The 27,362-nt window shown below is 45.8% G+C and overlaps 1 protein-coding gene across 1 annotated transcript in view; it reads left to right on the top strand.

The window, feature by feature from the left end:
- Positions 1–27,362, top strand: part of TRAIP (TRAF interacting protein) — a 222,037-nt gene that overhangs the window by 85,291 nt on the left and 109,384 nt on the right. Inside the window, exons 5-7 of the mRNA XM_069206848.1 lie at positions 380–507; positions 11,383–11,477; positions 12,030–12,143. Coding sequence (XP_069062949.1) covers positions 380–507; positions 11,383–11,477; positions 12,030–12,143 — 337 coding nt within the window. The remainder of the gene's footprint in view (positions 1–379; positions 508–11,382; positions 11,478–12,029; positions 12,144–27,362) is intronic.

Here is a 27,362-nt window from a genome sequence, read left to right as displayed (position 1 = left end):
ACCACTCTGCCACTGAACTCTACTTCCCTCTACTCAACCCAAAACTCTACCCCCCCCCCCCACTTTACAGTGCTCCAACAAATCCACTGTGTGACACTATACTCCCCCACTCTTCTCTGACTCTCCACGCCACTAACTTTTAGTCCTGATGTACAGCAGCCGCACTGGTGTACAACATGGCAAAACACATTTCCTATAGGCCTTGTATAGGCAAGACCTATTGGTTTTGCCAATGCTTGTTTTTATTTGGTTGCCTTCAGTACACCCTTATGCCAATCTGATATTGCACATTACCTACTGCAGTCCAAATATGTTTGACTCATGTACAGTTTTCTCTTCTATCTTTGTGGTTTTGTTCCCTCGCATATCTTTTTTTCAGAAAAGGAGAAGCGAGATTGCCAGTCCATTGTGGATATGTTAAGGGAAACTCTTGATATTCGGAATGCTACCATCCTCAGCCTACAGAAGGAGATTGACGATACAGGAATGCTGTGTGCCACACTCAAGGTAATCCACATACAAGCCAGTTCTTTTTTATTATGAATACAAATCTTGTCTAAAATACCGTATTTTCCGGCGTATAAGACGACTGGGCGTATAAGACGACCCCCTACTTTTACTGTTAAAATATAGGGTTTGGGCTATACTCGCCGTATAAGACTACCCCTCTTCCAACGCACACCAAATAAAAATAAAAAAACATCAGATTTAGTTTTAACATGGTAATTTTAATTCAAATGCTTATGACATGCAAGTACTTAATAGGAAAACTGTCACTTATAAACATAAGGCTGTTTGTCATCAAACATGTAAACATAAAACAGTGCAAGTGGAATAGCCTGGGGCACGCGCAGGAACACGTGCCTGTCCAGACAACTGCCAGCGAGGATTGAGGCACACGGTAAGAACAGCTCAACTCACGCGTGACCGATCAGCTCCGTGTCCACAAGTAACTGAATCTTGTGGGATGCGGAACCCATCATACGCTTGGAATCGATTTCCAAATGCAGCGCATGGTGGCTCAGCTACAGGGCGCCTGTCCCTGAAGTTTCAGCACACCGTATACCGGCGTATAAGACGACCCCCGACTTTTGAGGAGATTTTCAGGGGTTAAAAAGTCGTCTTATACGCCGGAAAATACGGTATTATCAAGGTGTTAGTCTCAATGACCACTCTTAAAATAAGTGATGCAATAATGCATTTAGTCAAAGTTCGTAGACCAAAGTTCCAAGATTTGCTTTGAAGATTTATTCAAAGCCAGTCTAGCTGCATGTATTTTTACGAATATATCACGTTCCAAGAAACAGCCAACATGTGTTTCGTCACATTTGGTGACTTTCTCAAGACTAGAATAGTAGTAGAGGAACGTAGAAGTTTTGTAAATACGTCCAGTGTAGTGAGATCAATATAACTCCACAATTTAAATCCAGCTGTGTGAATCCATTAATGCCGCCTTGGAGTGAACGGAGACGCAGAAAGTAACAAATGCCACTGTGTGTATGTCGTCAGTGGTGCCAGAAAGGTTGTTCAGTGGTAATCAGAGTAGAAGCAGTATTTTTGGAAGAACTTCCAGTAACCCGTCATCAGTCAGTAAATACAAAAGTTGAGTAGGCTGTGATAAGCCAAAGTCATGGAATCCCTCGGGAAAGGTGACGCCCTGTGTCAGAATAGAGGATTCTATTCCAAATTGGAAGTTTTTACAACACTTCTACATTCCTCTACTACTATTCTAGCCTTGAGAAAGTTACCATATGTGACAAAACACATGTTGGCTGTTTCTTGGAACTTGATATATTCAGAAGCTAAACTTGGCTTTCAGTAAATCTTCAAAGCAAATCTTGGAACTTTGGTCTACGCAACTTTATTTGACTAAATGCCCTATTGCGTTAATTGCTGAGTGTGATGTGGTATTTTTTGTATTTATAGGTGGTTAATGGGCTTTGGCTCGTTCCTATAGGTATCTTTGGTAGTAGGATACCTTATACCAAAAGAATACCTACTTTATAACTCTTGCTGCTTGTTTGTATTTGTCCTATACTTGCGTTTTGTATGGGAAGTGCGGTCTATATACTACTACTAATTTGTTAACACTTAAAACAAGTTATTCCATTCCGGTCTCCTACCTGAAATGTTGACCGTCATCCTCCTAACTGATGTATCAGGGATCCTTTGCCAACATACAAGGACCTCCTTTTGTTTTTCTGGTGTCTTCTGGCTTGGACTATTGGGCAATTGCCACTTGGGTTCATCTTTTGATCTCATCTCTTTTTTACAACATTACTATGAGGTACTTCCTTACACTTGAATCCTGTAACCCAGACTTTCTTGTCTGATTTTGTCACTCAAAAGTTTGCTGAACGTTGTTATGCAAACTACTAGCCCGGATGCAAAGAGATCCCAACATCTCAGCCAAATAGTGCTAAAGTGTTGAAAACAGCCTTAGTTGCTGTCACAGATTGTAAGGAAATGCCTCCTTGGCATGGTTACCCCCTGACATTTTGCCTTTGCTGATGCTATGTTTTGAATTGAAAGTGTGCTGAGGCCTGCTAACCAGGCCCCAGCACCAGTGTTCTTTCCCTAACCTGTACTTTTGATTCCACAATTGGCACACCCTGGCATCCAGGTAAGTCCCTTGTAACTGGTACCCCTGGTACCAAGGGCCCTGATGCCAGGGAAGGTCTCTAAGGGCTGCAGCATATCTTATGCCACCCTGGGGACCCCTCACTCAGCACAGACACACTGCTTACCAGCTTGTGTGTGCTGGTGAGAACAAAACGAGTAAGTCGACATGGCACTCCCCTCAGGGTGCCATGCCAACCTCATACTGCCTATGCAGTATAGATAAGTCACCCCTCTAGTAGGCCTTACAGCCCTAAGGCAGGGTGCACTATACCATAGGTGAGGGCACCAGTACATGAGTACTGTGCCCCTACAGTGTCTAAGCCAAACCTTAGACATTGTAAGTGCAGGGTAGCCATAAGAGTATATGGTCTGGGAGTCTGTCAAACACGGACTCCACAGCACCATAATGGCTACACTGAAAACTGGGAAGTTTGGTATCAAACTTCTCAGCACAATAAATGTACACTGATGCCAGTGTACATTTTATTGTAAAATACACCCCAGAGGGCACCTTAGAGGTGTCCCCTGAAACCTTAACTGACTATCTGTGTAGGCTGACTAGTTCCAGCAGCCTGCCACAACCGAGACATGTTGCTGGCCCCATGGGGAGAGTGTCTTTGTCACTCTGAGGCCAGTAACAAAGCCTGCACTGGGTGGAGATGCTAACACCTCCCCCAGGCAGGAGCTGTCACACCTGGCGGTGAGCCTCAAAGGCTCACCCCTTTGTGCCAGCACCGCAGGACACTCCAGCTAGTGGAGTTGCCCGCCCCCTCCGGCCACGGCCCCCACTTTTGGCGGCAAGGCCGGAGGAAATAATGAGAATAACAAGGAGGAGTCACTGGCCAGTCAGGACAGCCCCTAAGGTGTCCTGAGCTGAGGTGACTCTAACTTTTAGAAATCCTCCATCTTGCAGATGGAGGATTCCCCAATAGGATTAGGGATGTGACCCCCTCCCCTTGGGAGGAGGCACAAAGAGGGTGTACCCACCCTCAGGGCTAGTAGCCATTGGCTACTAACCCCCCAGACCTAAACACGCCCTTAAATTTAGTATTTAGGGGCTTCCCTGAACCTAAGAATTGAGATTCCTGAAACTACAAGAAGAAGAAGACTGCTGAGCTGAATAACCCCTGCAGAGGAAGAACAGAATACACCAACTGCTTTGGCCCCAGTCCTACCGGCCTGTCTCCTGCCTTCCAAAGAACCCTGCTCCAGTGACGCTTTCCAAGGGACCAGCGACCTCTGAATCCTCTGAGGACTGCCCTGCTTCGAGAAAGACAAGAAACTCCAGAGGACAGCGGCACTCCTCCAAAAGAACTGCAACTTTGTTTCAAGGAGCAGACTTAAAGACCCCTGCAACTCCCCGCAAGAAGCGTGAGACTTGCAACACTGCACCTGGCGACCCCGACTCGACTGGTGGAGAACCAACACCTCAGGGAGGACCCTCCGGCGACTCCGAGACCGTGAGTAACCAAAGTTGTCCCCCCTGAGCCCCCACAGCGACGCCTGCAGAGGGAATCCCGAGGCTCCCCCTGACCGCGACTGCCTGAACTCCATTTCCCGACTGCTGGAAAAGACCCTGCACCCGCAGCCCCCAGCACCTAAAGGAATGGAACTCCTGTGCAGGAGTGACCCCCAGGAGGCCCTCTCCCTTGCCCAGGTGGTGGCTACCCCGAGGAGCCCCCCCCTTGCCTACCTGCGACGCTGAAGAGATCCCTTGATCTCTCATTGAAAACCATTGTAAACCCGACGCGTGTTTGCACACTGCACCCGGCCGCCCCCGCGCTGCTGTGGGTGTACTTTTTGTGCTGACTTGTGTCCCCCCTCCTCCTCCCCCCCCCCCCCCCCTCCCCCCCCCCCCGGTGCCCTACAAAACCCCCCTGGTCTGCCCTCCGAAGACGCGGGTACTTACCTGCTGGCAGACCGGAACCGGGGCACCCCCTTCTCTCCATTGAAGCCTATGCGTTTTGGGCACCTCTTTGACCTCTGCACCTGACCGGCCCTGAGCTGCGGGTGTGGTAACTTTGGGGTTGCTCTGAACCCCCAACGGTGGGCTACCTTGGACCCAAACCTGAGACTTGTAAGTGATTTACTTACCTGACAAAACTAACAAAACTTACCTCCCCCAGGAACTGTGAAAATTGCACCGTGTCCACTTTTAAAACAGCTTATTGTGTTTTATGTAAAAAGTATACATGCTAATGTAATGATTTAAAGTTCCTGAAGTACTTACCTGCAATACCTTTCAAATGAGATATTACATATAAAATTTGAACCTGTGGTTCTTAAAATAAACTAAGAAAAGATATTTTTCTATAACAAAACCTATTGGCTGGATTTGTCTCTGAGTGTGTGTTCCTCATTTATTGCCTGTGTGTATGTACAACAAATGCTTAACACTACTCCTTTGATAAGCCTACTGCTCGACCACACTACCACAAAATAGAGCATTAGTATTATCTCTTTTTGCCACTATCTTACCTCTAAGGGGAACCCTTGGACTCTGTGCATACTATTTCTTACTTTGAAATAGTGCATACAGAGCCAACTTCCTACATTGGTGGATCAGCGGTGGGGTACAAGACTTTGCATTTGCTGGACTACTCGGCCAATACCTGATCACACGACAAATTCCAAAAATTGTCATTAGAAATTGTTTTTGCAATTTGAAATTTTTCTAAATTCTTAAAAAGACCTGCTAGGGCCTTGTGTTAGATCCTGTTTAGCATTTCTTTTAGAGTTTAAAAGTTTTGTAAAAGTTTGAATTAGAACCTAGAACTAGTTTTAGATTCTTAAAAAGTAGTCCAACTTTTAGAAGCATAATGTCTAGTGCAGAGATGAATGTGGTGGAACTCGACACCACACCTTACCTCCATCTTAAGATGAGGGAGCTAAGGTCACTCTGTACACTAAAGAAAATAGTAATGGGCCCCAGACCTTCCAAACTACAGCTCCAGGAGCTTTTGGCAGAGTTTGAAAGAGCCAACCCCTCTGAGGATGGCAACACAGAGGATGATGATAGTGACTTGGAGGGTGATTCCCCCCTACCAGTCCTATCTAGGGAGGACAGGGCCTCTCAAGCCCTGACTCCACAAATCATAGTCAGAGATGCTGGTTCCCTCACAGGAGGGACCAACCTCTCTGAAATCACTGAGGATAACTCCAGTGAAGAGGACATCCAGTTAGCCAGGATGGCCAAAAGATTGGCTTTGGAAAGACAGATCCTAGCCATAGAAAGGGAAAGACAAGAGATGGGCCTAGGACCCATCAATGGTGGCAGCAACATAAATCGGGTCAGAGATTCTCCTGACATGTTGAAAATCCCTAAAGGGATTGTAACTAGATATGAAGATGGTGATGACATCACCATATGGTTCACAGCTTTTGAGAGGGCTTGTGTAACCAGAAAAGTGAACAAATCTCACTGGGGTGCTCTCCTTTTTGGAAATGTTCACAGGAAAGTGTAGGGATAGACTCCTCACACTCTCTGGAAAAGATGCAGAATCTTATGACCTCATGAAGGGTACCCTGATTGAGGGCTTTGGATTCTCCACTGAGGAGTATAGGATTAGATTCAGGGGGGCTAAAAAAATCCTCGAGCCAGACCTGGGTTGACTTTGTAGACTACTCAGTAAAAACACTAGATGGTTGGATTCAAGGCAGTGGTGTAAGTAATTATGATGGGCTGTACAATTTATTTGTGAAAGAACACCTGTTAAGTAATTGTTTCAATGACAAACTGCATCAGCATCTGGTAGACCTAGGACCAATTTCTCCCCAAGAATTGGGAAAGAAGGCGGACCATTGGGTCAAGACTAGGGTGTCCAAAACTTCCACAGGGGGTGACCAAAAGAAAGGGGTCACAAAACCTCCCCAGGGGAAAGGTGGTGAGACAGCCAAAAACAAAAATAGTAAAGAGTCTTCTACAGGCCCCCAAAAACCTGCACAGGAGGGTGGGCCCAGAGCCTCTTCACAAAACAATTCTGGGTAAAAGGGTAAAAACTTTGATCCCAAAAAGGCCTGGTGTCGTAGCTGTAGTCAGCCTGGACACCAAACTGGAGACAAGGCCTGTCCCAAGAAAGATACCACTTCTAACTCCACTCCAGCTAACACTGGAATGGCTAGTCTCCAAGTGGGATCAACAGTGTGCCCAGAGCAAATCAGGTGTCACACTGAAGCTACCTTAGTCTCTGAGGGTGGGGTGGATTTAGCCACACTGGCTGCCTGGCCCCCTAACATGCAAAAATACAGGCAGCAGCTCTTAATTAATGGGACAAGTGTAGAGTGCCTGAGGGATACAGGTGCCAGTGTCACTATGGTGACAGAGAAACTGGTTTCCCCTGGCCAATACCTGGCTGGACAAACTTATCCAGTCACCAACGCTGACAATCAGACTAAAGTACATCCCATGGCTATGGTTACTTTAGAATGGGGAGGGGTCAATGGCCTGAAACAGGTGGTGGTCTCCTCAAATATCCCAGTAGACTGTTTGCTTGGAAATGACCTGGAGTCCTCAGCATGGGCTGAGGTAGAACTGAAAACCCATGCAGCCATGCTGGGTATCCCTGAACTGGTGTGTGTCAAGACAAGGGCACAGTGCAAGGCACAGGGTGAAAAAGTAGAGCTGGAGTCTGGAAGAAAGGCCCAGCCTACCAAGAGAAAAGGAAAGTCAGCTGGGAAACCAGCTGCAACACAACAAGAAAAAGAGAGCCTCTCTTCTCAGGAAGAAGTTCTGCCCTCTGAGGGAACTGAGCCTATGGAGCTGAAACCTTATCAGGTTGAGCTCTTGGGCCCAGGGGGACCCTCAAGGGAAGAGTTGTGTAAGGGACAAGAAACCTGTCCCTCTCTTGAAGGCCTTAGGCAGCAAGCTGCTGAAGAGTCCAAAGGCAAGAAAAATGGAACACATAGGGTCTATTGGGAAGATGGACTCCTGTACACTGAGGCAAGAGATCCCAAACCTGGTGCCACTAGGAGAGTGGTAGTGCCTCAGGGGTTCAGAGAGTTTATTCTGACCTTAGCCCATGATATTCCCCTTGCTGGGCATTTGGGACAAACCAAGACGTGGGAGAGGTTAGTCAACCACTTCTACTGGCCCAACATGTCCCAGAAGGTTAAGGAGTTTTGCACCTCCTGTCCCACCTGTCAAGCCAGTGGTAAGACAGGTGGACATCCAAAGGCCCCCCTCATTCCACTTCCAGTGGTGGGGGTCCCCTTTGAAAGAGTGGGTGTGGACATAGTGGGTCCACTGGAACCTCCCACAGCCTCAGGAAATATGTACATCCTAGTAGTAGTGGATCATGCTACTAGGTATCCTGAAGCTATTCCCCTTAGGTCGACTACTGCCCCTGCAGTAGCCAAGGCCCTCATTGGTATCTTTACCAGAGTGGGCTTCCCTAAGGAGGTGGTTTCTGACAGAGGTACCAACTTCATGTGAGCATACCTAAAACACATGTGGAATGAATGTGGAGTGACTTATAAATTCACTACACCATATCATCCACAAACTAATGGCCTTGTTGAGAGATTCAACAAGACATTAAAGGGCATGATCATGGGGCTCCCAGAAAAACTCAAAAGGAGATGGGATGTCCTCCTGCCATGTCTGCTTTTCGCTTACAGAGAGGTGCCTCAGAAGGGAGTAGGGTTCTCACCCTTTGAACTTCTGTTTGGCCACCCTGTAAGGGGACCACTAGCTCTTGTGAAAGGAGGCTGGGAGAGACCTCTTCATGAGCCTAAACAAGACATAGTGGACTATGTACTTGGCCTTCGCTCAAGGATGGCAGAGTACATGGAAAAGGCAAACAAAAACCTTGAGGCCAGCCAACAGCTCCAGAAGTGTTGGTATGACCAAAAGGCTGCACTGGTTGAATTTCAACCAGGGCAGAAAGTCTGGGTTTTGGAGCCTGTGACTCCCAGGGCACTTCAGGACAAATGGAGTGGCCCTTACCCAGTGCTAGAGAGGAAGAGTCAGGTCACCTATCTGGTAGACCTGGGCATAAGCAGGAGCCCCAAGAGGGTGATCCATGTGAACCGCCTTAAGCTCTTCCATGACAGGGCTGATGTAAATCTGTTAATGGTAACAGATGAGGATCAGGAAGCTGAGAGTGAGCCTCTCCCTGATCTTCTGTCATCAGACCCTAAAGATGGCTCAGTAGATGGAGTGATCTATTCAGACACCCTCTCTGGCCAACAGCAAGCTGACTGTAGGAAGGTCCTGCAACAGTTTGCTGAGCTCTTTTCCCTAACCTCTGGTCAGACACACCTGTGTACCCATGATGTGGACACAGGAGACAGCATGCCTGTCAAAAAACAAAATATTCCGACAGTCTGATCAAGTTAAGGAAAGCATCAAGGTGGAAGTCCACAAGATGCTGGAATTGGGAGTAATTGAGTACTCTGACAGCCCCTGGGCTAGCCCAGTGGTCTTAGTCCCCAAACCTCACACCAAAGAAGGAAAGAGAGAGATGAGGTTTTGTGTGGACTACAGAGGACTTAACTCTGTCACCAAGACAGATGCCCATCCCATTCCTAGAGCTGATGAGCTGATTGATAAATTAGGGGCTGCCAAATTCTTAAGTACCTTTGACTTAACAGCAGGGTACTGGCAAATCAAAATGGCCCCTGGAGCAAAAGAAAAGACAGCATTCTCCACACCTGATGGGCATTATCAGTTCACTGTTATGCCCTTTGGTTTAAAGAATGCCCCTGCCACCTTCCAAAGGTTGGTGAATCAAGTCCTTGCTGGCTTGGAGTCCTTCAGTGCAGCTTATCTTGACGATATTGCTGTCTTTAGCTCCAACTGGCAGGATCACCTGGTCCACCTGAAGAAGGTTTTGAAGGCTCTGCAATCTGCAGGCCTCTCTATCAAGGCATCCAAATGCCAGATAGGGCAGGGAACTGTGGTTTACTTGGGACACCTTGTAGGTGGAGGCCAAGTTCAGCCACTCCAGCCTAAGATCCAGACTATTCTGGACTGGGCAGCTCCAAAAACCCAGACTCAAGTCAGGGCATTCCTTGGCTTGACTGGGTACTATAGGAGGTTTGTGAAGGGATATGGATCCATTGTGACAGCCCTCCCCCCTCCCTCTCCCCCCCCCCCCCAATCATCCACAAGAGTGATTCATGCACGATTTAAATGGAGAAAAAAAACACACACAATACAAGTGGCATCATGCCAGTAGCGTTTCACCGTATTTAGTGCTTCTCACAGCAAATACATCCCAAAAATAGTTATCCAACAAATATCAAATAACCCGACAAACATCAGACCCATTCACTTTTTACGGGGTGCCTGAACAGTACAGTTAATCACAAACTGATTCCCAGTTGGAATTAGCAGAAGGAAAACTGCGGACTGAAAAGACAGTTACCATCTAGTTTTCCAATTTTTATAGTTAAAATGAGTGATAACGTGTGGGATTGGTTGTACGATAAAGAAACCAATGCATGTTTGTCACTGTATTCAGAATTTAGCTTTTGGCAGATTACAAAACTTAATTCAGGATCGAATTTGATCCTATGTTCAATGGGGAACTGGGAATGTGGGAACAAAAGGTAAAAATAAGCTGTTAAATATAGGGTGGTAATTTATTTGCATGAAAATGCAAGTGCTTTTTATCACAGTTTTACCAGGAAACTCCTTCCAGTTATGTTTATTTTCAGTTTCTTAGAACATCCAGGATGGTGTGCAAAACATCCTGGAATTAATTGGGAGACCTAGGTCAGTCAATTACCAGTCCATGAAGTACATGAGGTAAGAGCAGACCTTTTAAATAAAACTGATCAGGAACAGAATGGCAAGAGCAAAAGTGCACGAAAGCCCAAAACTAATCTGATCTACAATATCTCCACAAGTTAGTTAGGTGTTATTTAATGAAAACATATCTAACTTCACAAGGTGGGGAAAAAAGCGAATGGGAGATTGCCATCTCGCAAAGAGTTTTATATGTTCAGTTCAAATTCTCATACACAATAACATGTCTTTCGGTAATAAAACATTGACAACTCAATACTGTATCCCATCTTGCTACAGTTTACCATTTTTCTAAACATTGATTTGTCGGTGTAACAACAGACTGAGTTGCCTTCTTTTACTTGTTTCAATAAGGTAAAAACATTCGGATTAACCAATCCAGTACAGTGAACTGGAGGGAAGGGCACCTTGCTCTGCCTGATCTGTCATTTTCTGCTTCTATCTATTTTCCTCATCTGTAGGGAAAACTGTTTTCTGAATTGGTAGAACAAGTCTTCATACAGTGGATGTAGGCCATTGTGCACATTTGGTAGTTGCAGGAAGTAAAGCAGTACAAGTGTTCCCATTTGTAGTAAAATATTTAAACACCTTATGGTGACAGCCTGAAAGCTAGCTGAGCTGCCATCCTGATGTCATTGAGATAGTGATTAGTGAGAAACAGTTCAACAGCTACAGCAGACTACAAATGTCAAATGGATTGAGACAAACCCCACATTGACCGCAAATATTTTGTCTGTGGAAAGTGGTGGTTAATCTCACCCCTGAATTCAGTTTGTCCCACACTGATTAATTGTAATACTGAGTTGTTTATTATTTTCCTGTACCATGAACCCTTGCTTGTACATTGGGGCATTAACATGCAGGGTTTATCGAACATCATATTTTTGGTATGTGGCTAATCTATTTACTTGCTGATTGGTATGTCTTCTAGCCCTTCAGAAGCCCCTGGTTTGCTGGCATTTCTAATTAGTCCTAACTGTATACACAGTTTCTGCTGTTTTTCTTTGTAGAAACAAATGAAATTTCTGGAGAAGCAGCAGAATGAAACAAAGGCAGCGAAAGAGGAGGCCCGCTTGCTGAGAAGAAAAATGAAAACAATGGAGAGGTGTGGTTTGGAGCGCTTCATTGCTACTGCTTGTCAACAATTACAAGTTTTGTGTAAATTCTACCGTTGTCTTTTGCTCTTGGGTATATCCACTCACATCATCAATAGTTTTTTGTGTTGCCATAAAAAGTAGAGACTAAAACAGTCAGGGTTCTAGTAATGAATGACTGTACTTGAACGTAGACAAGTGGCTAAGCTCAAGTTTGGAACACTAATACATCTTCTCGAGATTGTGGGAGTGACAATTGGGTTAAGGGGATAGAAAACCTTCGGGATAAGAATGATCATGATGGTTTTCTCTTCTTGTACAACTCTGGGACTGTTTCTTGGCAGTTGTAATGGGTAGTCATTTTGCAATGCAAGTCAGTGGACTGATATATTTAAAATATATAATAATACATTTGACCAAGGAGAACCTGGCCAGTGTTACTCAAAACATACTTCAAATAGACCTTCTGCCTACATCATCTCTGCTGGCACACGTTGACCTGGCATAAATACCCTGTTCCTTTGGCAATTTATATTCAAATCTGATTGATTTTTGCTTTTTAGCCTTGAGTTACTACTACAGGGCCAACGTACAGAGGTGGAGGAAATGGTACGAGATATGGGCATCGGCCAGTCTGCTGTGGAGCAGCTGGCAGTCTACTGCGTGTCATTAAAGAAGTAAGTGTTTCCTGAAGCGTTAAATTGACCCCAGTGATTAAGAATGTTAACATGGCACTGTCAATATTGTATTTTTTTTCTGTCTAGAGACATAAAGGGATCAGGGGGTCCTGGCTGTCTTATTTTAGGTTATTTGACTGCAAGAGAGGCCTTTTTGAATAACATTATGGAACCAGTTCCCATCATAAGTCCTAAATATAACTTGTGATTTTAAACAGTTATGGGTTGCAATATTTTGTCAGCAATGCCATTGATAGTACACACATATAGCTTTGGTACTGTTAATTGAAGTGGTCGGTAACAGTGCCAGACACTTCTAAGCCACCTGTTTCCATTTCACTGGAACACCACAGTGGCTTCTCTCCCTCCCTACGCTTCTCAAACCCATTCCCTCATTTTTACTTTTGTCTCGTTATCACTCTCCTAATTGCATCCCATCTTTGCCCCCTATATTGTCAAATTATATTTGCTGTTCGATGGTGACTGAGATGAATTGAGCTGTGTTTTTGATTGGACAGTTAGAGAGCTGAAGAGTTTCTGTTGCTTGTGTTAAATGTAGTTGTGGTTTAGTGGCTGGAGGGTTGTTGAGCCCAAGTTGAAGCTAATCCAGTAGAATGTTTTAAAAATGCAAGTAACTGTAAAACACATTTCCTAATCTACAAGGATTCAACTCAGTATCCTGAGTTGAAAATTGAGGGACCCTTGAAGTATGTTCTCTGTCCTAGGCAGACAGAGGTTACTGGCAGGACCTTTGGTGTGGGTTCTGTCATTTACAGTTTGGGCCCAAGGAACACAGACACTGTTGCACTTTCTTTGGATATTCAAGTCACTCCCATGACACTGTCATCTCCGAGGGCAACAAGGTCAAGGCTTGAGTTAGGAGGTGTTATTGGGTTGAGAACTTAACTACAGCAAGACATAGTGAATACTAAACGGTTCAATTCTTTGTTCGTTTTCCACACCCCTTCCAAGCCCTAATGGGCTTTGGTTTGTTGAGTATATATTTACTCAGTATGTATGCTGCGCTTTGTTTCCCAGAGGCTGCTGGGTCTGTTCAACGTTTTAATTCCTGGGGACCCATCTAGTGCATGGTTGAAAGACTGGGGTTTCCCGTTGAATCTGTATAAGAAAACATTGGATTTGTGATTAGTTAAAAATGTAAAGTGGCTGTAACTGCACACAAGCAGAGTTGTTGCTGAGTAGTATAAGGATAGAAACATTGGAAATATCACAACCTCCACTCCAGGCACTCCCATACACCTGGGGAGCACAGATGGTTGTCTTAAGCTATTGGTGCTGATGCATTCACCATCAAGATGGTCTATGGTTCCAGCCATATTGTCGTTGACAACTCTGGTACCAATCACCACATCTTTGCTTCCAGGTCCACCAATACTGAGACCTGTTCCTGTAGTGGAGATTAACACACTGGTGATCGGAAAAATTACAACTCCACAACTTTTGGCGGCAACAACTCCATAACATTGACACAACTTCAGCACACTCCATGGTGTCAACAGATTGAGGACTTATTTTGGTTCCAAGAATGCCCATGACTTTGGAGTCTACAATCAGTTCATTGTCAAGCCACTCTCCAGGTTCCATACATACCCTTTATATAACAAACTAATGCAGTTATTCCTGTAAACCAGTGGTTCTTAACCTGTGGTCCAGGACCTCTGTGGGTCCACGACTACCCACAGTCACTACGAAGCCTGCTCAAGTGGTCCACGACTACTTAGAAGATTAGATAATATTAACAGAGTAATAAAGCGTATTTATATAAAGGAACAAATGTAAAATTGACATTTTTTAAAAACTCTGGAAATGTGAAGAGATGTGGAATTGGGGGCTAAAAATTAAGTTGGATTCCTCCGATAGATCTGTGGGACAGTGCAAGTGCATCAAACAGAATATACTAAGGGTAATGGTTTCACTTAATCAAAGTTTAAAAAAAAAAAAAAAAGTTTGGTAATTGAATACAATATTTCATCAGTAATGTATGTTTTTTTTTTTAATTTAAATCTAAATTGCTTTGGTTGGAGGCCCTGGCTTCCAGTTATGACTTTCTCTGGATTCCAATAATTATTCAGCAGGGGTCTCTGGATTCCAATAAATATTCAGTGGGGGTCCCCGGATTCCACTAATGATTTAAGTGGGGGTCCACAGAAGTCAAAAAGTTAAGAACCACTGCTGTAAACGAACTTGAATTACCACAAAGACCATTATGTCATTTCTGCAGAGGACCCATTACAAGTGCCTTTACAGCAACTTACTCTACCAGCTCTTCCTAACAATTTGGTTTCACACTACCATCACTCCGCTGGCACCAGCTATGCCACTGGACGTTACAAGGGTACCAAGGCTGTCAAAACCCACAACACCTCTTCCATCACATACTCCAGACTGATGTAATCAGAGGAAAAGACTTTCCACCTCTTGAATCACATCAAGAGGCCATCCTGCAAACACTTCTATACGCATCACAATCGTCATCTTCTCCCCCAAGATTATCCTCAGTGAATGACATTCTATCATTCCAGGATGTACTTGTGAGAGGTGCAGCAAAGCTTCCATATACAGAGAGAGACCCCTCACTCTTTATTGGTACTAATGGAGATATATGAACCCAGAGTTTCACCAAAACCAATTTTAGCACTAGTCCCAGGCTTTATAAGCTCGCGGATTTCAATTTTTTCACACAGGCCACCTTAAAATCGGCCTCTCCGCATTTCCTCAAGAAATACAGGTCCGCTCAACACAATCTTGCATTTCTTTTCCAAGAACGCAAACCGGATTTGGTCATAGTCTCTTCAGTGCACAAGAAGCATCTGTCGACATATGAGACATCAGTGCCATCAGAAAGAGAAAGCTAAAAGATGGATGCTGTGGGTAGAGAAATCTGCAGATTGGCAGCCATAGCCCTCAAATTGGCTAGCGACTCTGCTCTGCTTTGCAGGTGTGACAGAGCACTGTGGGAACCCCTGCTCATTTTTTCCAGATGACTTGCCAAGAGGCAGAAGACAAGACTTTCCCCACTTTCCCCAAAGTTTCCAATTAGGGGCCAGTTGTTTCCAATCATGTTATAAGCATAGCCATCAATACTGCTGAACCAGTAGCAACAACCTTCTGTCATGCAATTGAATTACCAGTGTAATGGCTTTGTCTAACATCTCTAAAGCCAGATGCACAATTTAAAAATAAAGAACTCACTTTTCTCAGGGCCTGTATGTTTTTTATGCCCATGCTGACTAAGAGATGAAAAGAGTGAAAAAGGAATCCTGAATCCTTAGTTATGGGGCTAGAAAAAAGGAGTGATTTTATTGCTCACAAAGACCTATTCGTGGCACCCAACAGCCACAGCAGTCTTTTATGGGTTCTCCTCCAGGGAAATCATGGTCATATATTGAGCAGAATACTCCATCATCTGTGTTCGCCAGAGAGGAAGTGTGTCAAAATACATGGAAGAGTTAAAACTCATTACGACTGACAAATGGGTCTTACAAATTATTGAGAGAGGCTACTACATACTATTCGAGTGTCTGTCCACAATTCCATCGAAACAAGCATCACATCATCTGCTGCTTCATCTTTGGGAAAAAATAACATCTCTACTTCAAAAACAAGAAATAGACCCCATCCCTCTGTAACAAAGAGGGAAATGTATTTATTCAAGGTATATTTTTGTTTTCCAGGAAAGGCCTAAAGAAGGAATTCACACCCATCTTCAAGCCAACAAAGGTGAACTTCAGGATGCTTCCATTAAATTAAATGTATCCACAACTCTTGAAAGGAAACTGGATGTGCTCTGTGACTCTTCGGGTTTCACAGTAGAGATACAAAACACAGGAAATGTCTCCACGTCCGTGTTGACAAAACTTTTGCAAAACAAGGAATACCATTTGGCTCAAACCGGCAACAAAAACATTTTTCAAATGCATGGCAGTAGCTGTAGGCTTCCTCCCCAAAAAAGGTTTCTTTACCCTTACTCAAAAGATTGTCTGATGAAACCTCATAATGCATGTCAAGCACAGAATGATTTCGGCTTCACTGTCACATTATCAGCCAGACTAGGTGTTTGTGACAAATCTACCACTTCAGTTCAAATCTTGGATTACGTTGGAACATCTCTCAACGCCATCACAGGAGAGGTGATTCCTTTGGTGGCCAGAGTGTGTACCATTTCACAGATCTCTCTCTAGGATCTTTGGCCTCTTGCATTTTTTTTTAGTTCCCAGTGTTCATCTCCATGTGAGACCACTACACACGTAACTCTGCAAGCTTGACTGTCCCTTTTGGGGGTGTTGAACAAACACAATCTACACTAGTCTCCTTTCATCAGGGCCTTCCTACTCAGGCCATTGTAACTGACACGTCCTTCACCGAACAAGGAGCACATCTCAGCGATCTTACAATTCAGGGTCATGGCCTCCCAAACAACAGCCTTGCGACATCTACATCCTTGAGCTAAAGGCAGTTCACCGGTCTCTTGGAGCTTCCTTCCCAGCTTCAGCCACGATCACAATTCTAATACAGACTGAGAACACCACCCCAAGCCATTTGACATTGGTTACTAGCAAGCAGTTTGTCATTTCAAGCTGTTTACCTGCCAGGCCTGCAGAACCAACCGGCAGACCGGCTCAGCAGATGTTTCTACGGAAATCATGAGTGGGAGCTTGATAGCATACTAAATTCAGTCTTTCGAGAGTGGGATTCTCCACAAACAGACCTATTTACCAATAAGCAAAATGGCCCAACTATGGATCCAGAATGTAGGACCAACAGTCAGTGAGAAATGTTCTTATGACTTGGTCTAAACACATTTCTGTATGCTTTTCTGTCAATACCACTGATACTGTCATAATCAAGTTCAAATGGTTCATCTCGACCATGTTCCTGAGAGCTCGGGAGTGGCTGAGGCGAGGCAGTGGTGATGGTAGGAAAATACCATCTTTCTAGCATAGTTACCTCCGCTTTTTGCCTGATGTCAGTGGGGTAAGACTTTAGTTCACTGAGTTCCTGTTAATCAGGACCCCAGTGGCTGTGCTCTCTCCTCTAAATTTGGGTTGCCTGGTAACTTTTTACACCCACAATTGACATACTGGTGCACTCATGTAAGTACCGAGTATATGGTACTTAGGTACCTAGGGCATTGGTACACCAGGGATCCCACATGGGTTCCAGCATGTATTGTGCCACCCACAAGAGCCCATGCAAACAAAGTCTGCATGCCTGACATTTCAGCCTGGGTGAAGTGGTGCATGCACCCTTTCACCACCAATATAAGGCTTGCCTTACATCCTGGTCACTGAACTTAGACACTGTAAGTCACCCCTCTGGTAGGTCCTTAAGCCCATGGGTAGGATGCACGTCCCTTAGTGTGAGGGTACCCTTGCATGAGCAGGGTACCCCTACAAACCCCAGACTCTATTCCCTGGGCTTTGTAAGTGTAGGGAAGCCATCATAAGGAATTTACTGAAAACTGGTCAACACGAATGGTCCAACTATATTATGGCTTCTGCGACCCTAGGCATGTTTGGTAACAAACATGTTGGAATCATGTAACTACAGTGATTCCAGTGCTAGCTGCATGATGCCTGGTACTCTGGTGGTTTCTTTAATGATCCTCCAGTTCTGCCTATGCAGCCTTATGGGGTCTGGCTGCCAGCTTGCGCTGCTGCCACCTTCATACACTGTAGTGCCCTCCTGCTGGTGAGCCTGGCTCAGCCACAGGACGGCAGAGCAAAGGATTTCCTGCAAGGCCTATATGATCACCTCCCTCCGTGTATTAAGTGTCTAAGGGCTGAGGTGAGGTGGCCTCTGAGCGCCACCAGACTGCTTTGAAGGGCACTCTTGTTGCCCTCCTGGCATAATCCGGTTTGCACCAGTTCAGGAACCCCTGGTTCCCGCTCTGGTGCGAAACTGCACAAAGAGCAGGGGACCACCTGTCCAGCTCCTCCCCTAGTGAGGTGCACAGAGCTCTGCCAGGTGGCCAGTTGATTCTGCCATTTTAGAAACAAGATGGGCAGAGGTCCTTTGGAGCATCTGACTGGTTAGGCCAGGTAGATGATGTCCCTGACCCCTCTGATAGGTGTGTCACCTCAGAGTGACCAACCCCCTTTTACAGTTACTTAAGGGCTCCACTGAGGGTGGGTTCTTGGATGCGTCGAGGAAGACTACAGGGAACTCTACAAGACATCTTTTGCTCCTGGCCTCTGAAACAGCAGCTGGTATGCTGTGTAACCGAAACATGTCTGCTTCTGGTGGGAAGGCTCCCATTGCAACATTGTTTCTCCGGTTCCTGTAAAAATTCTGAGGCATTCCAAGGCTGCGCATTCTCCAGGGTCACAGGGACTCTGTTTACACCTTGAAGCACTAAGGAATCAACCTTAGAGTGAAGGAGTCCCTCTCCTGCATCTGCAGGCACCTCAAGACGTCGAACGGCTAGCGGTTCGCTGTCCCACGGACATCGAAAGGCTCTGCATCACAGGTGGTGGGTCTGTGGCCGCCTCTGGGTCCTGCTTGTCTTCTGACCATCTTAGGAGACTGTGGGCTCCTGCTCCTGTCATTGGACTGGAACACCTGGGCACTGCGACTGTTACAATTGCCAAGGCTTGTTGACTCTTTCTCCAGGAGATATTCAGGTGCCAAGAAGCCCCAGTATCCAGCACTCTGCAATCAAAGATCAATCCCTGTCCTGCTACTCGTGGGACTTCTGTTTTGCTGTGCTGCTGAGTCCTCCGTGTGACTCCGTGCCCATCGCCTTTGGGTCACTTCTGCTGGCCTTTCTGTGTGCTGAGGGCCAGCCCTGACTCGCCCTTAAGTGAAGAGTCTCCTGGACCTTGCTGGTCCCCAAAACTTTGCCAATGCATCTTCAACTCCTGCTTGCATTTGCCAGTGCTTTTTGGTGACCTGGCTGGTCACTGACCCTCCTGCACTCCGGCGACTGTCGAGGGACAGCTCGTAGGCGACTCCTGGGATCTTCTGCAGCTCCTGGACCCCGCAGCTAGACTTCTTCCTCCACCGACTTGCAGAAACTTTATCTTCAGGATGGTGGGCATTGCCACCTGCACCACTTGGGCACATCCAAGTGTGCTGGACTCTGTCCCCTTCCTCTTCAGATCCTTCACATCCTGAATCCATCTCTGGGTTCCACTGGCCTGGTCCACGAGTTGCAACAGCAGCTGGAGAATCCAAGGCTTTTACTGACTTCAGTGAGAATTCCTACTAGTCTGTGCATCCGGGTCCGCTGGTGTATGTACACCTGGCTTCTGGGTATCCTTGGGTGGGGGCTCTCTTCAACCTTCCTTTTGTCTGTTGGTTTCCTCGGGGTCCTCTGAGAAGGGTCCTGAAGCACACGAACTCCATCAATTACTTCCCTGTGTTAGTCTATGGGGTGACTTGGTAGATAGCCACCCACACCTTTTCACTGTGGACACTTAACTTACTTACCTCTGGTGTTGTCATCTACCTTTTAACTACCACACTTACCTTGGTTGGGTTCACTATTTCATATTCCACTTACTTAGTATGTGGTTTGCCCCCCTGCACCCTCCCCCCCGGGGGGCCCTGTATATTTTATGCTATTTCTGCTTGTTATTCTGTGTCTGTATCCCCAAAGGGAGATATATCAGTGCTAGTCTAGTAGTTAGTGCTGTAATAAAGAAACCTTTATTTTCGCAAAACTTGTGTGGTTCTTTCTTGTGTGTGAGTTACGGTCTACCTACTGGGGTATTGCACATGCTTTACATTCCTCCTGGATAAGCTTTGACCAATCGCCTTAGCTACCCCAGAGAGCTTTTGCTATCTGGTCACCTATTCACTATCATTAAGAATTGCCTGGACTCAGTATTGGGTGCCACACTATAGCTGTACACCATAAACTGAGCCACGCTCCTACAGTTATTTCCACTGGTACTTTACCCATCGCTCAAACTGCCAATGTGCAATATTTGAATTTGGCATCATGACTTCTGAGGTCGTACAGTATGGACACCTACATTCATCACTAGACTTTTTGAGAATTCCTAAGGAAACAGACCAAATACCCAGGAGCTCTTATTCATTCAAGTAGAAAAGATTTGGAATTTGGTGCCTTGACAAAAAAACAACCTGCCAAGAAAACCTAATCCTCCCTTACTTATTGAACTTGGCATATCCTAAACTTCAATTTTCTTTGATTAAAGTGCTTCTCGCTGCCATAACAGCTTATCATAAAGGTCAAAACCAAAGGTCCTTAGCAATCGTAGTAATCAAAGGAAGGACTGAAAAGACTTGACTTCCATTTAAAAGAGAAAAGAGCCCCTTCCCTGTGGGAGTTGAATCTGGCTCTGTAAACTCATAACTCCTTCTTTCAAGGCTATTCTTATGGCTACACTACAGCATCTTTAGGGGAAAGTTACTTTATTAGTTGCCATTACATCGGCAAGGAGGGTTAATAAGTTACAGACTTTATCTGCCATTAAACCATAATTGATTTTACGTTACTACAGGGTAGTATTAAGCGCATGCCATTGAAGTCAGTTTTTTCATAATACGCAGGTTAACATTTCCATTTTAGAAGGGTTTAGTTTCAGATGATTTTGTAACGTCCACCTGTCAGCTCCCTGCATGTATTCTGTAAGTCTAGACATCCCAATGTCTTACAGGTCGTTTCATTTTTAGTAAGCCATTGGCTTAGTTGTAACAAGTTACTTTTAAGCAGTTGATTAGCATAGATAGTGGGGTCTGGTATATCTTGAAAAGGAGTGTAATGGTTGTTCTGTGGGAAACCTATAATTTGTGTGAATGGAGGTAGCAATAAGAATTGTTATTTTGTTGTGGTATGACTTGATCCATTTCAGTGCATTTTTGTTTTTTATATGAGTCAGTTCTTTACATGATCATAATCCAATGAGGGATCCAGTAGTAAGTGCAGAAAGTCTGTCAGAATCTCTGATGTTAAAGTTGTCCCTGATAGCAATCAGTACTGATTCCATGTCTCTGCCTGTTCTGAAGCCTGTCTATTAGTCCGAGAGATGTTTTTTTTTGTCATCAAAAAATCATTGGAAGCTTATGTTTCAATGGGTTGCCTGTGAATGGTCCATTTTCATAGCAGTTGGTACTTTGTTGGGTCATTGAGGTGTAATCCTCACTTAAAAATTGGTTTGAGATAGGATGTTTTTAGTTTGTTGGGAAATTCTTCTCAAAACTGTAATCCATCGGTTTGACTGTTATTCCTGCTAAGATAGCTTTCACAGTATTCTTGAATACGTATGTCACTTTTAACCTATCATGCCGAATTAACAGATTGAAGAGACTGAGGCTCGGATCTCAGTTAGTCTGAACACCTAAGAGAAAAAAAAAAAAAGTTGAATATCTCATGCCTTTCTCCACATGTCCTTTTTGTTCAGCAGAGCAAGAATGTCTGCCTCCAAAACCAAGGTATGTGTGCAGTAGAGTACATCTTGGAGGAAAGTGGGTGGTCCAGAGGACCGGCAAGATTGTTGTCCTTGTTGATCAGTTAAATGACCCAGTGAGGCATTGTGATTGTCGTTCATTAGCAAAATAATTGATGACCCAAACCCTCCTCCAGTGTGCATCCACAACTTGCACCACTGGATTATTGTGACGTAAAGTGGTGTCGCGGCAGAGGCGCTACGAGAACTGGAGCCCATAGATGCTTCATGAAAAATGTCCTAGCTATCGTAACAAAGTTTCCGTTCTATTAGAGACACAGAGGTGAGGATTAGGCTTCAAGGTTCCTCACTTTAATGCATCCAGCAGCCATTAGGTTAAACAATCCACAGTAAAAAAAAAAAGAAAAGAAAAAAAATTACCATGAATGCTTGGGAAGTAAAAACAAAGAATAATGTCCAATCACGGCTCAGCTGTAGCCTAATCATAGGCCCCAGGAATCTCCCTCCTTCCTCTTTCTTCATGTGACACAGCCAAGTCCGTTCACATCACTCTTGTTTGCTGGAATCTAGCCCTACGAGGAAGAGATGAACGTTTCAGAATCACCAATACATTGAATTACTGCCACGTAAGCATTATGAACACTGCAACATAAGTCATTAGCTTCAAATATTCATATGGCATGCGTAAGGAACAATACCAACTTGCAGAATAGTGACATCCTGTGGGAAGGGAGATCTTCCCTTTAATCAGAAGAGGGTGGGCTAATCCTTGCCTCTGTGTCCTTAATAGAATTGAAACTTTCTGTTGCAGTAGGGAGAACATTTTTTTATTTTTTTATTTTTTTTATTCTGTGTCAATTCACGGAGGCAAGGATTAGGCTAATTCAAAGCTTATCCACCACTAAAGTTGCCAGATTTGTGATTGGCTTACAATAAAACCGTTTGAAGGTAGAATCGGATGACCAGTCAGAAGAGATGAGGATGTCTTCCAATTTTCAATCCTGCTGCCAAAGTAAAGGCCTTAGATGGCATGGCGCCTCTCACCGAGTGAGCTCCAAATTGGGGAACCTCTATACCTGCTTCCTGCATAGATCATCTAGCGCATCTGACAATGGTAGGGGAAGAAACAGCCTTGTGGGGTTTGGTCAGAGTGATCAAAAGCCGATGTTCACATGGAGAACGGAGCTCCTCCATCAAAGCGTTGTTCACTTTTAGTGCCCTGACCACAAACACAATTTAGGTTTCCTAGGAAACATTGGGTAAGACACCACTTTTAAATTATATGTTGTTCAACAAGCAATATGGAAAGTAAAACCTTCCAGGGTCAAAACTCTACCTGTTATATCCAGAGCTATCACATCTGAAACCCTTCAGCAAGAAATGATGCATAACAGAGTAGCCAGCTTGGAGGATTGTCTCCTTGAGAGATATTTTATTAGAGGGCCATGACCTGAACAGGTTGAGGACCTGATTTACCTCCCACTATCTCGAATGACATAGTTCTGGAGGAATTGATAACATGATACCCTGTAGAAGCCTACAGACTAAAGGGTCTTCCACAATGGGATGACAGCCAAGAGGCCCGCTGAAATAACCGAGCTGAAAGTATCGATCAATCTGTATGCCCATATCTCGGAGGCTAAAGCCGCCAGGAAGTTCAAAATGTGAACAATGTCTGCCCCCAAGGAGTGCAGTTGGCGTTGTAGATACCAACGCAGCCATCAAGACCAGGCGGAACAGTATCTTTTATTTGTGCTGTCCGCCCAAGCTCTGGCGAGTAAGAAGGCAGCTTCTTCCTAAATCCCTGGGACTTTCCGTCTTTCTCTGTAATCCGCCAAGCCCTGAGGCTCAGGGAACCGAATAGGACTAGGTGCCCTAAGGAGATCCGGAAACGGGGATTGAGGGATTGGAAAATCCCAAGAAAGTTCCATCAGAGGTGGAAACCAAACCTGAGATCTCCCAATCCGGGTGATGAGGATTAGATCCGCTTTCTGCCTCCGGACCTGTGTACATAGACGCACTATCATTGCGAATGGGGGAATTGCATACCCTGATTCAGTGCTCTAGTCCGGAAGGAATGCATCGGTGAACGTTGTGTTGGAGTCCGGTCTCCAGCTGCTGTCCTTAGGCAGCCGCAATTCCAGGTGAGAGGCAAAAAGGTCAATGGAGAAGAGGCCCCAGTGGTCTTGCACCTGTCGGAATATTTCTGGGTGCAGCATCCAGAGACTGGAGTCCCTCTAATGATGGGACTGCCAGTCTGCCACCTGATTGGTCTTCCCTGGAAGGTGTTCCGCTGATACAGAGATCTGATTTACCAGGCAATACTCCCAGAGCGATCAAGCTAGGTCCGACGGGGTCTTAGACCGGATATCCCCTTGATGATTGACATATTGAACTGCTGCCATGTTGTCCATTTTGAGGAGGACATAACATTGCACTTTGCCCTTCGTCCAACACTTCACAATGAAGGAACTTGTCATGAGCTCTAGGCAATTTATGTGAAGGGCCTGTTCTGTGGAAGGCCACCTTCTTCCTGTGAAAAAATCTCTGCAGTGTGCTCCCCAGCCCAAACTGCTGGTGTCTGATTCGATCACTAAGTCCAGTTGAGAGCAAAGATAACCCAGCCGTTCCAGGCTTCCATGTGGAAGACTCACCATTGCAGTTCCTCTCTTGCCTCTGCTGAGAGGGGAATGTACTGGGAGGAGGTTAGACCTGTCTTGAGGTGCGAATTTTTCAAGTGTTGCAATTCCTGGTAGTGCTGAGGGCTGGAAAGAATGCCTCTTTGGATGATGACAGAAGGCCTACAAACCGGGCCAGATGGCGCAGAGGTATCTGTGCGTTTGTGTTGAATTTTGGCTAGCTTCTGAGACTGGAGGCTTAGGACTGCCTTGACAGAATCCACCAAAAACCCCAAGAACTGTAGGGACTGGGGCTGAATGAGGGAAGATTTCTTCTTCTTGATCACAAAACTGAGAGATTCCGGGAGATGGATAGTCTACAGTAATTGCTGGACCAGGTGCAGAGGGGCATTGATTCATGAAGAGGATGTTATCTAAGTAGACAATGGAGACGTGGATTCAGAGACCTTAGATGTTCCATGACCGGCTTTAACAGCTTGGTGACACACCAAGGAATGGAAGATAGCCCAAAAGGAAGGGAGGTGAATATAAGTATTTGAGACCTCTGTTGAAATTGGAGGAAGCCTCTGTGTGGTGGAAATATTGGAACAGTAAGGTAGGCGTCCTTCAGGTCCAAGCGTAGCATCCAATTGCCCATCTGAAGGAGGTCTCTGAAAAGGTGGATCCCCTCCATCTTGAAATGGCAGAAGACCAGCCATTGGTTTAACTCCTTAAGATTGATAACTAGACGAAAGTGCCTTCTTGTTTCTCCACCAAGAAGAGGTTGCGAGAAACTCTGAGGGATGCAAGGTAGATGGGGCTATTGCTCCTTTCTCCAGGAGATTCGTTATTTCCGGGTGTACCAGCTGCTGCTGCTCCAATGGAAAGGACTGGGAGTTGGCCTCTGGAGTGCCATAAAACTTTATCTGAAACCCCTTCACCGTCTGCAATACCCAGGCATCTGACGATAGATTCTCCCAAGTCTGTAAAAAGTTTCTCAATCTGTCCCAGAGTCTTAACTCACAGAGTTTTGTACTCTTACCTTGGGGAGTGACATTTGTGCTGGAGCCACCCCTTGAACCTCAGCGTTGGGGTAGCTTCTTGTGGGATACATTTCCAAATCTGGAAGCCATCCTGTCACTGGCTTCTGCGTGTAGCTGCACCTCAAGCGGAGGCTTGAGAGAAGGCACGGCCAGTTGAGCACCCCCTGCCACGACCGGCTGCGGCAAAAACACATGACGTGTATGCCCGTTTTAATGGAGGCCGGGCCTTGTCCAAGGAGGTAAAAGTATTGACAAATTTGCCCAGCTCCCGGACAAAAGGGTCCCCTAACAGGTTACCCTGAGCTAGAGGGCCCGCTTCCGACGTGGCAAGCTCCCCAAGCTTAGGATCTATTTTTATTAAGAGGGACCTATGGAGTTCAGTCGAAACTGCACAGTTGGCATTTCCTAAAAATATGATAGCCCTTTGACCCCAGTTGGAGAGAGTATGTGGGGAGATCAAGGATCCGGACGCCTTAGCGTCCTCAGCTATGTCCAGGATTTTGGCTAAACAATCTGCCTAATCCAGAAACGCTTGTCCTGGCAGGACTGCTAGGACCGATCAATCCCTTTCTTGGGATCCCTGATGAATTTCGCCATGAAGGTTACCTTCTTGGAGTCAATCTCTGCGGTGTGTGATAGTTTGCCCTCCAGAGAGGGTCTGGGGCACTCCTTCTGGAGACAACTCCTGACCTCCTTGTTAAATGTTTGCGTAGACGGCCTGCATATACTATGGCACCTTGGGGGCAGGGCATCAACCTGAGGACCAGGGGTGCAGAAGGTCATCAAGGTCCAACATGTCAGAGTCCAGGCTAGGAGTGGCATTGGCCACATTCAAATCATTCTCTGGTTCTTGTTCCCTAGAGGATCGCCGTCTGAGGTGGTAGGGGAGTCATCACCACCGGATGGGTCATCTGGGGAAGGGGAGCTGAGGACTCCTGAGTTGCCTGGGGTGGTGTGCTCCCTAGGGGGGATTGGGACTTTCTAAAGGTCCTCTTTAAATGTGCAAAGGCATCGAGGTCGACCCCCGCGTCATTCGGATGCTTGCTCTTGGCATCTGGGATGTTAGGCTGCCCTGAAGCACGCAAAGGTTGATACACCAAGGAATGTGCGTGGGCCCCCTCTTGGTCGGAGGCTGCTCATCTGTGCCAGGCAATGGATTGACAGCAGCCGCATAGGAGACATTGGTAATGCTCCCGTGGCTGTGCTGCAGAGAGGAAAAACACAGAGTAATGACCGCAGTGAACCTCTGGCCCACCCATGGCGTGCACTGACGCAGTGTCACCACGTTCGCTCTGTAGCACCGCTGCGGCGCCAGACGGCAGTATATACCACAAAGAAAGGCTACTAATCTTGAGTGTTGCTGGAGCAGCGAAGAAAGAGGAAGGAGAGAGATCCCCGGGGCCTGTTATTGGATGAGAGCTGAGTTGTGATTGGACATTATCCTTCCTTTGTCTTTACTTCTGTAGGAAAGTAGCCTCTTTCTAGCTTGGTTACCCCAACTTTTTGCTTGTCCGTGTGTTTGATTGTGTTCACTGGGATCCTGCTAACCAGGACCCCAGTGACAGTGCTCTCTCCTCTAAATTTGGTTGCTGGTAACTTTTTATTTTTTCTTCCCCCAATTAAAATACTGGTCCTCCCATGTAAGTCCCTGGTATATGGTACCTAGGTAACCAGGGCATTGGGGTTCCAGGGGATCCCTATGGGCTGCAGCAGTTATTCCGCCTCCCATGTAAATGGTGCTGCAGGCCTGCCATTGCAGTCTGCGTGAAACGGGTGCATGCACACCTCAGGTCACTACACAAGGTCACTATAAGTCACCCCAGTGGTGTAGGCCCTCTCAGCCCAGAGGGCAGGGTGCAGGTACCAGTGTGTGACGGCACCTCTGCACTAGCAGAGGCGCCACCACAAACTCTAGATCCATTTTCCTGGACTTTCTGAGTGCAGGGATGCCCTTTTACTTGTGTACTGGACAGAGGTCACTACCTAATGTCCAGCTACATAATGGTAACGCTGAACCTGGGCATGTTTGATATCAAACATGTCAGAATCATACCCGAATACTGTTGCAAGTATTGAAGTATGATTCCTTGCAACCTGGGGGCTCCTTAGAGGACCCCCAGCATTGCTACCACCAGTCTTACAGGGTTTTCTGGGGAGCCC

Source organism: Pleurodeles waltl, chromosome 9 (genome assembly GCF_031143425.1).
Source record: "Pleurodeles waltl isolate 20211129_DDA chromosome 9, aPleWal1.hap1.20221129, whole genome shotgun sequence".
Classification (NCBI taxonomy): domain Eukaryota; kingdom Metazoa; phylum Chordata; class Amphibia; order Caudata; family Salamandridae; genus Pleurodeles; species Pleurodeles waltl.
Note: the sequence above shows the minus strand (reverse complement) of the source record. Positions and strands in the feature narration are given on the sequence as shown.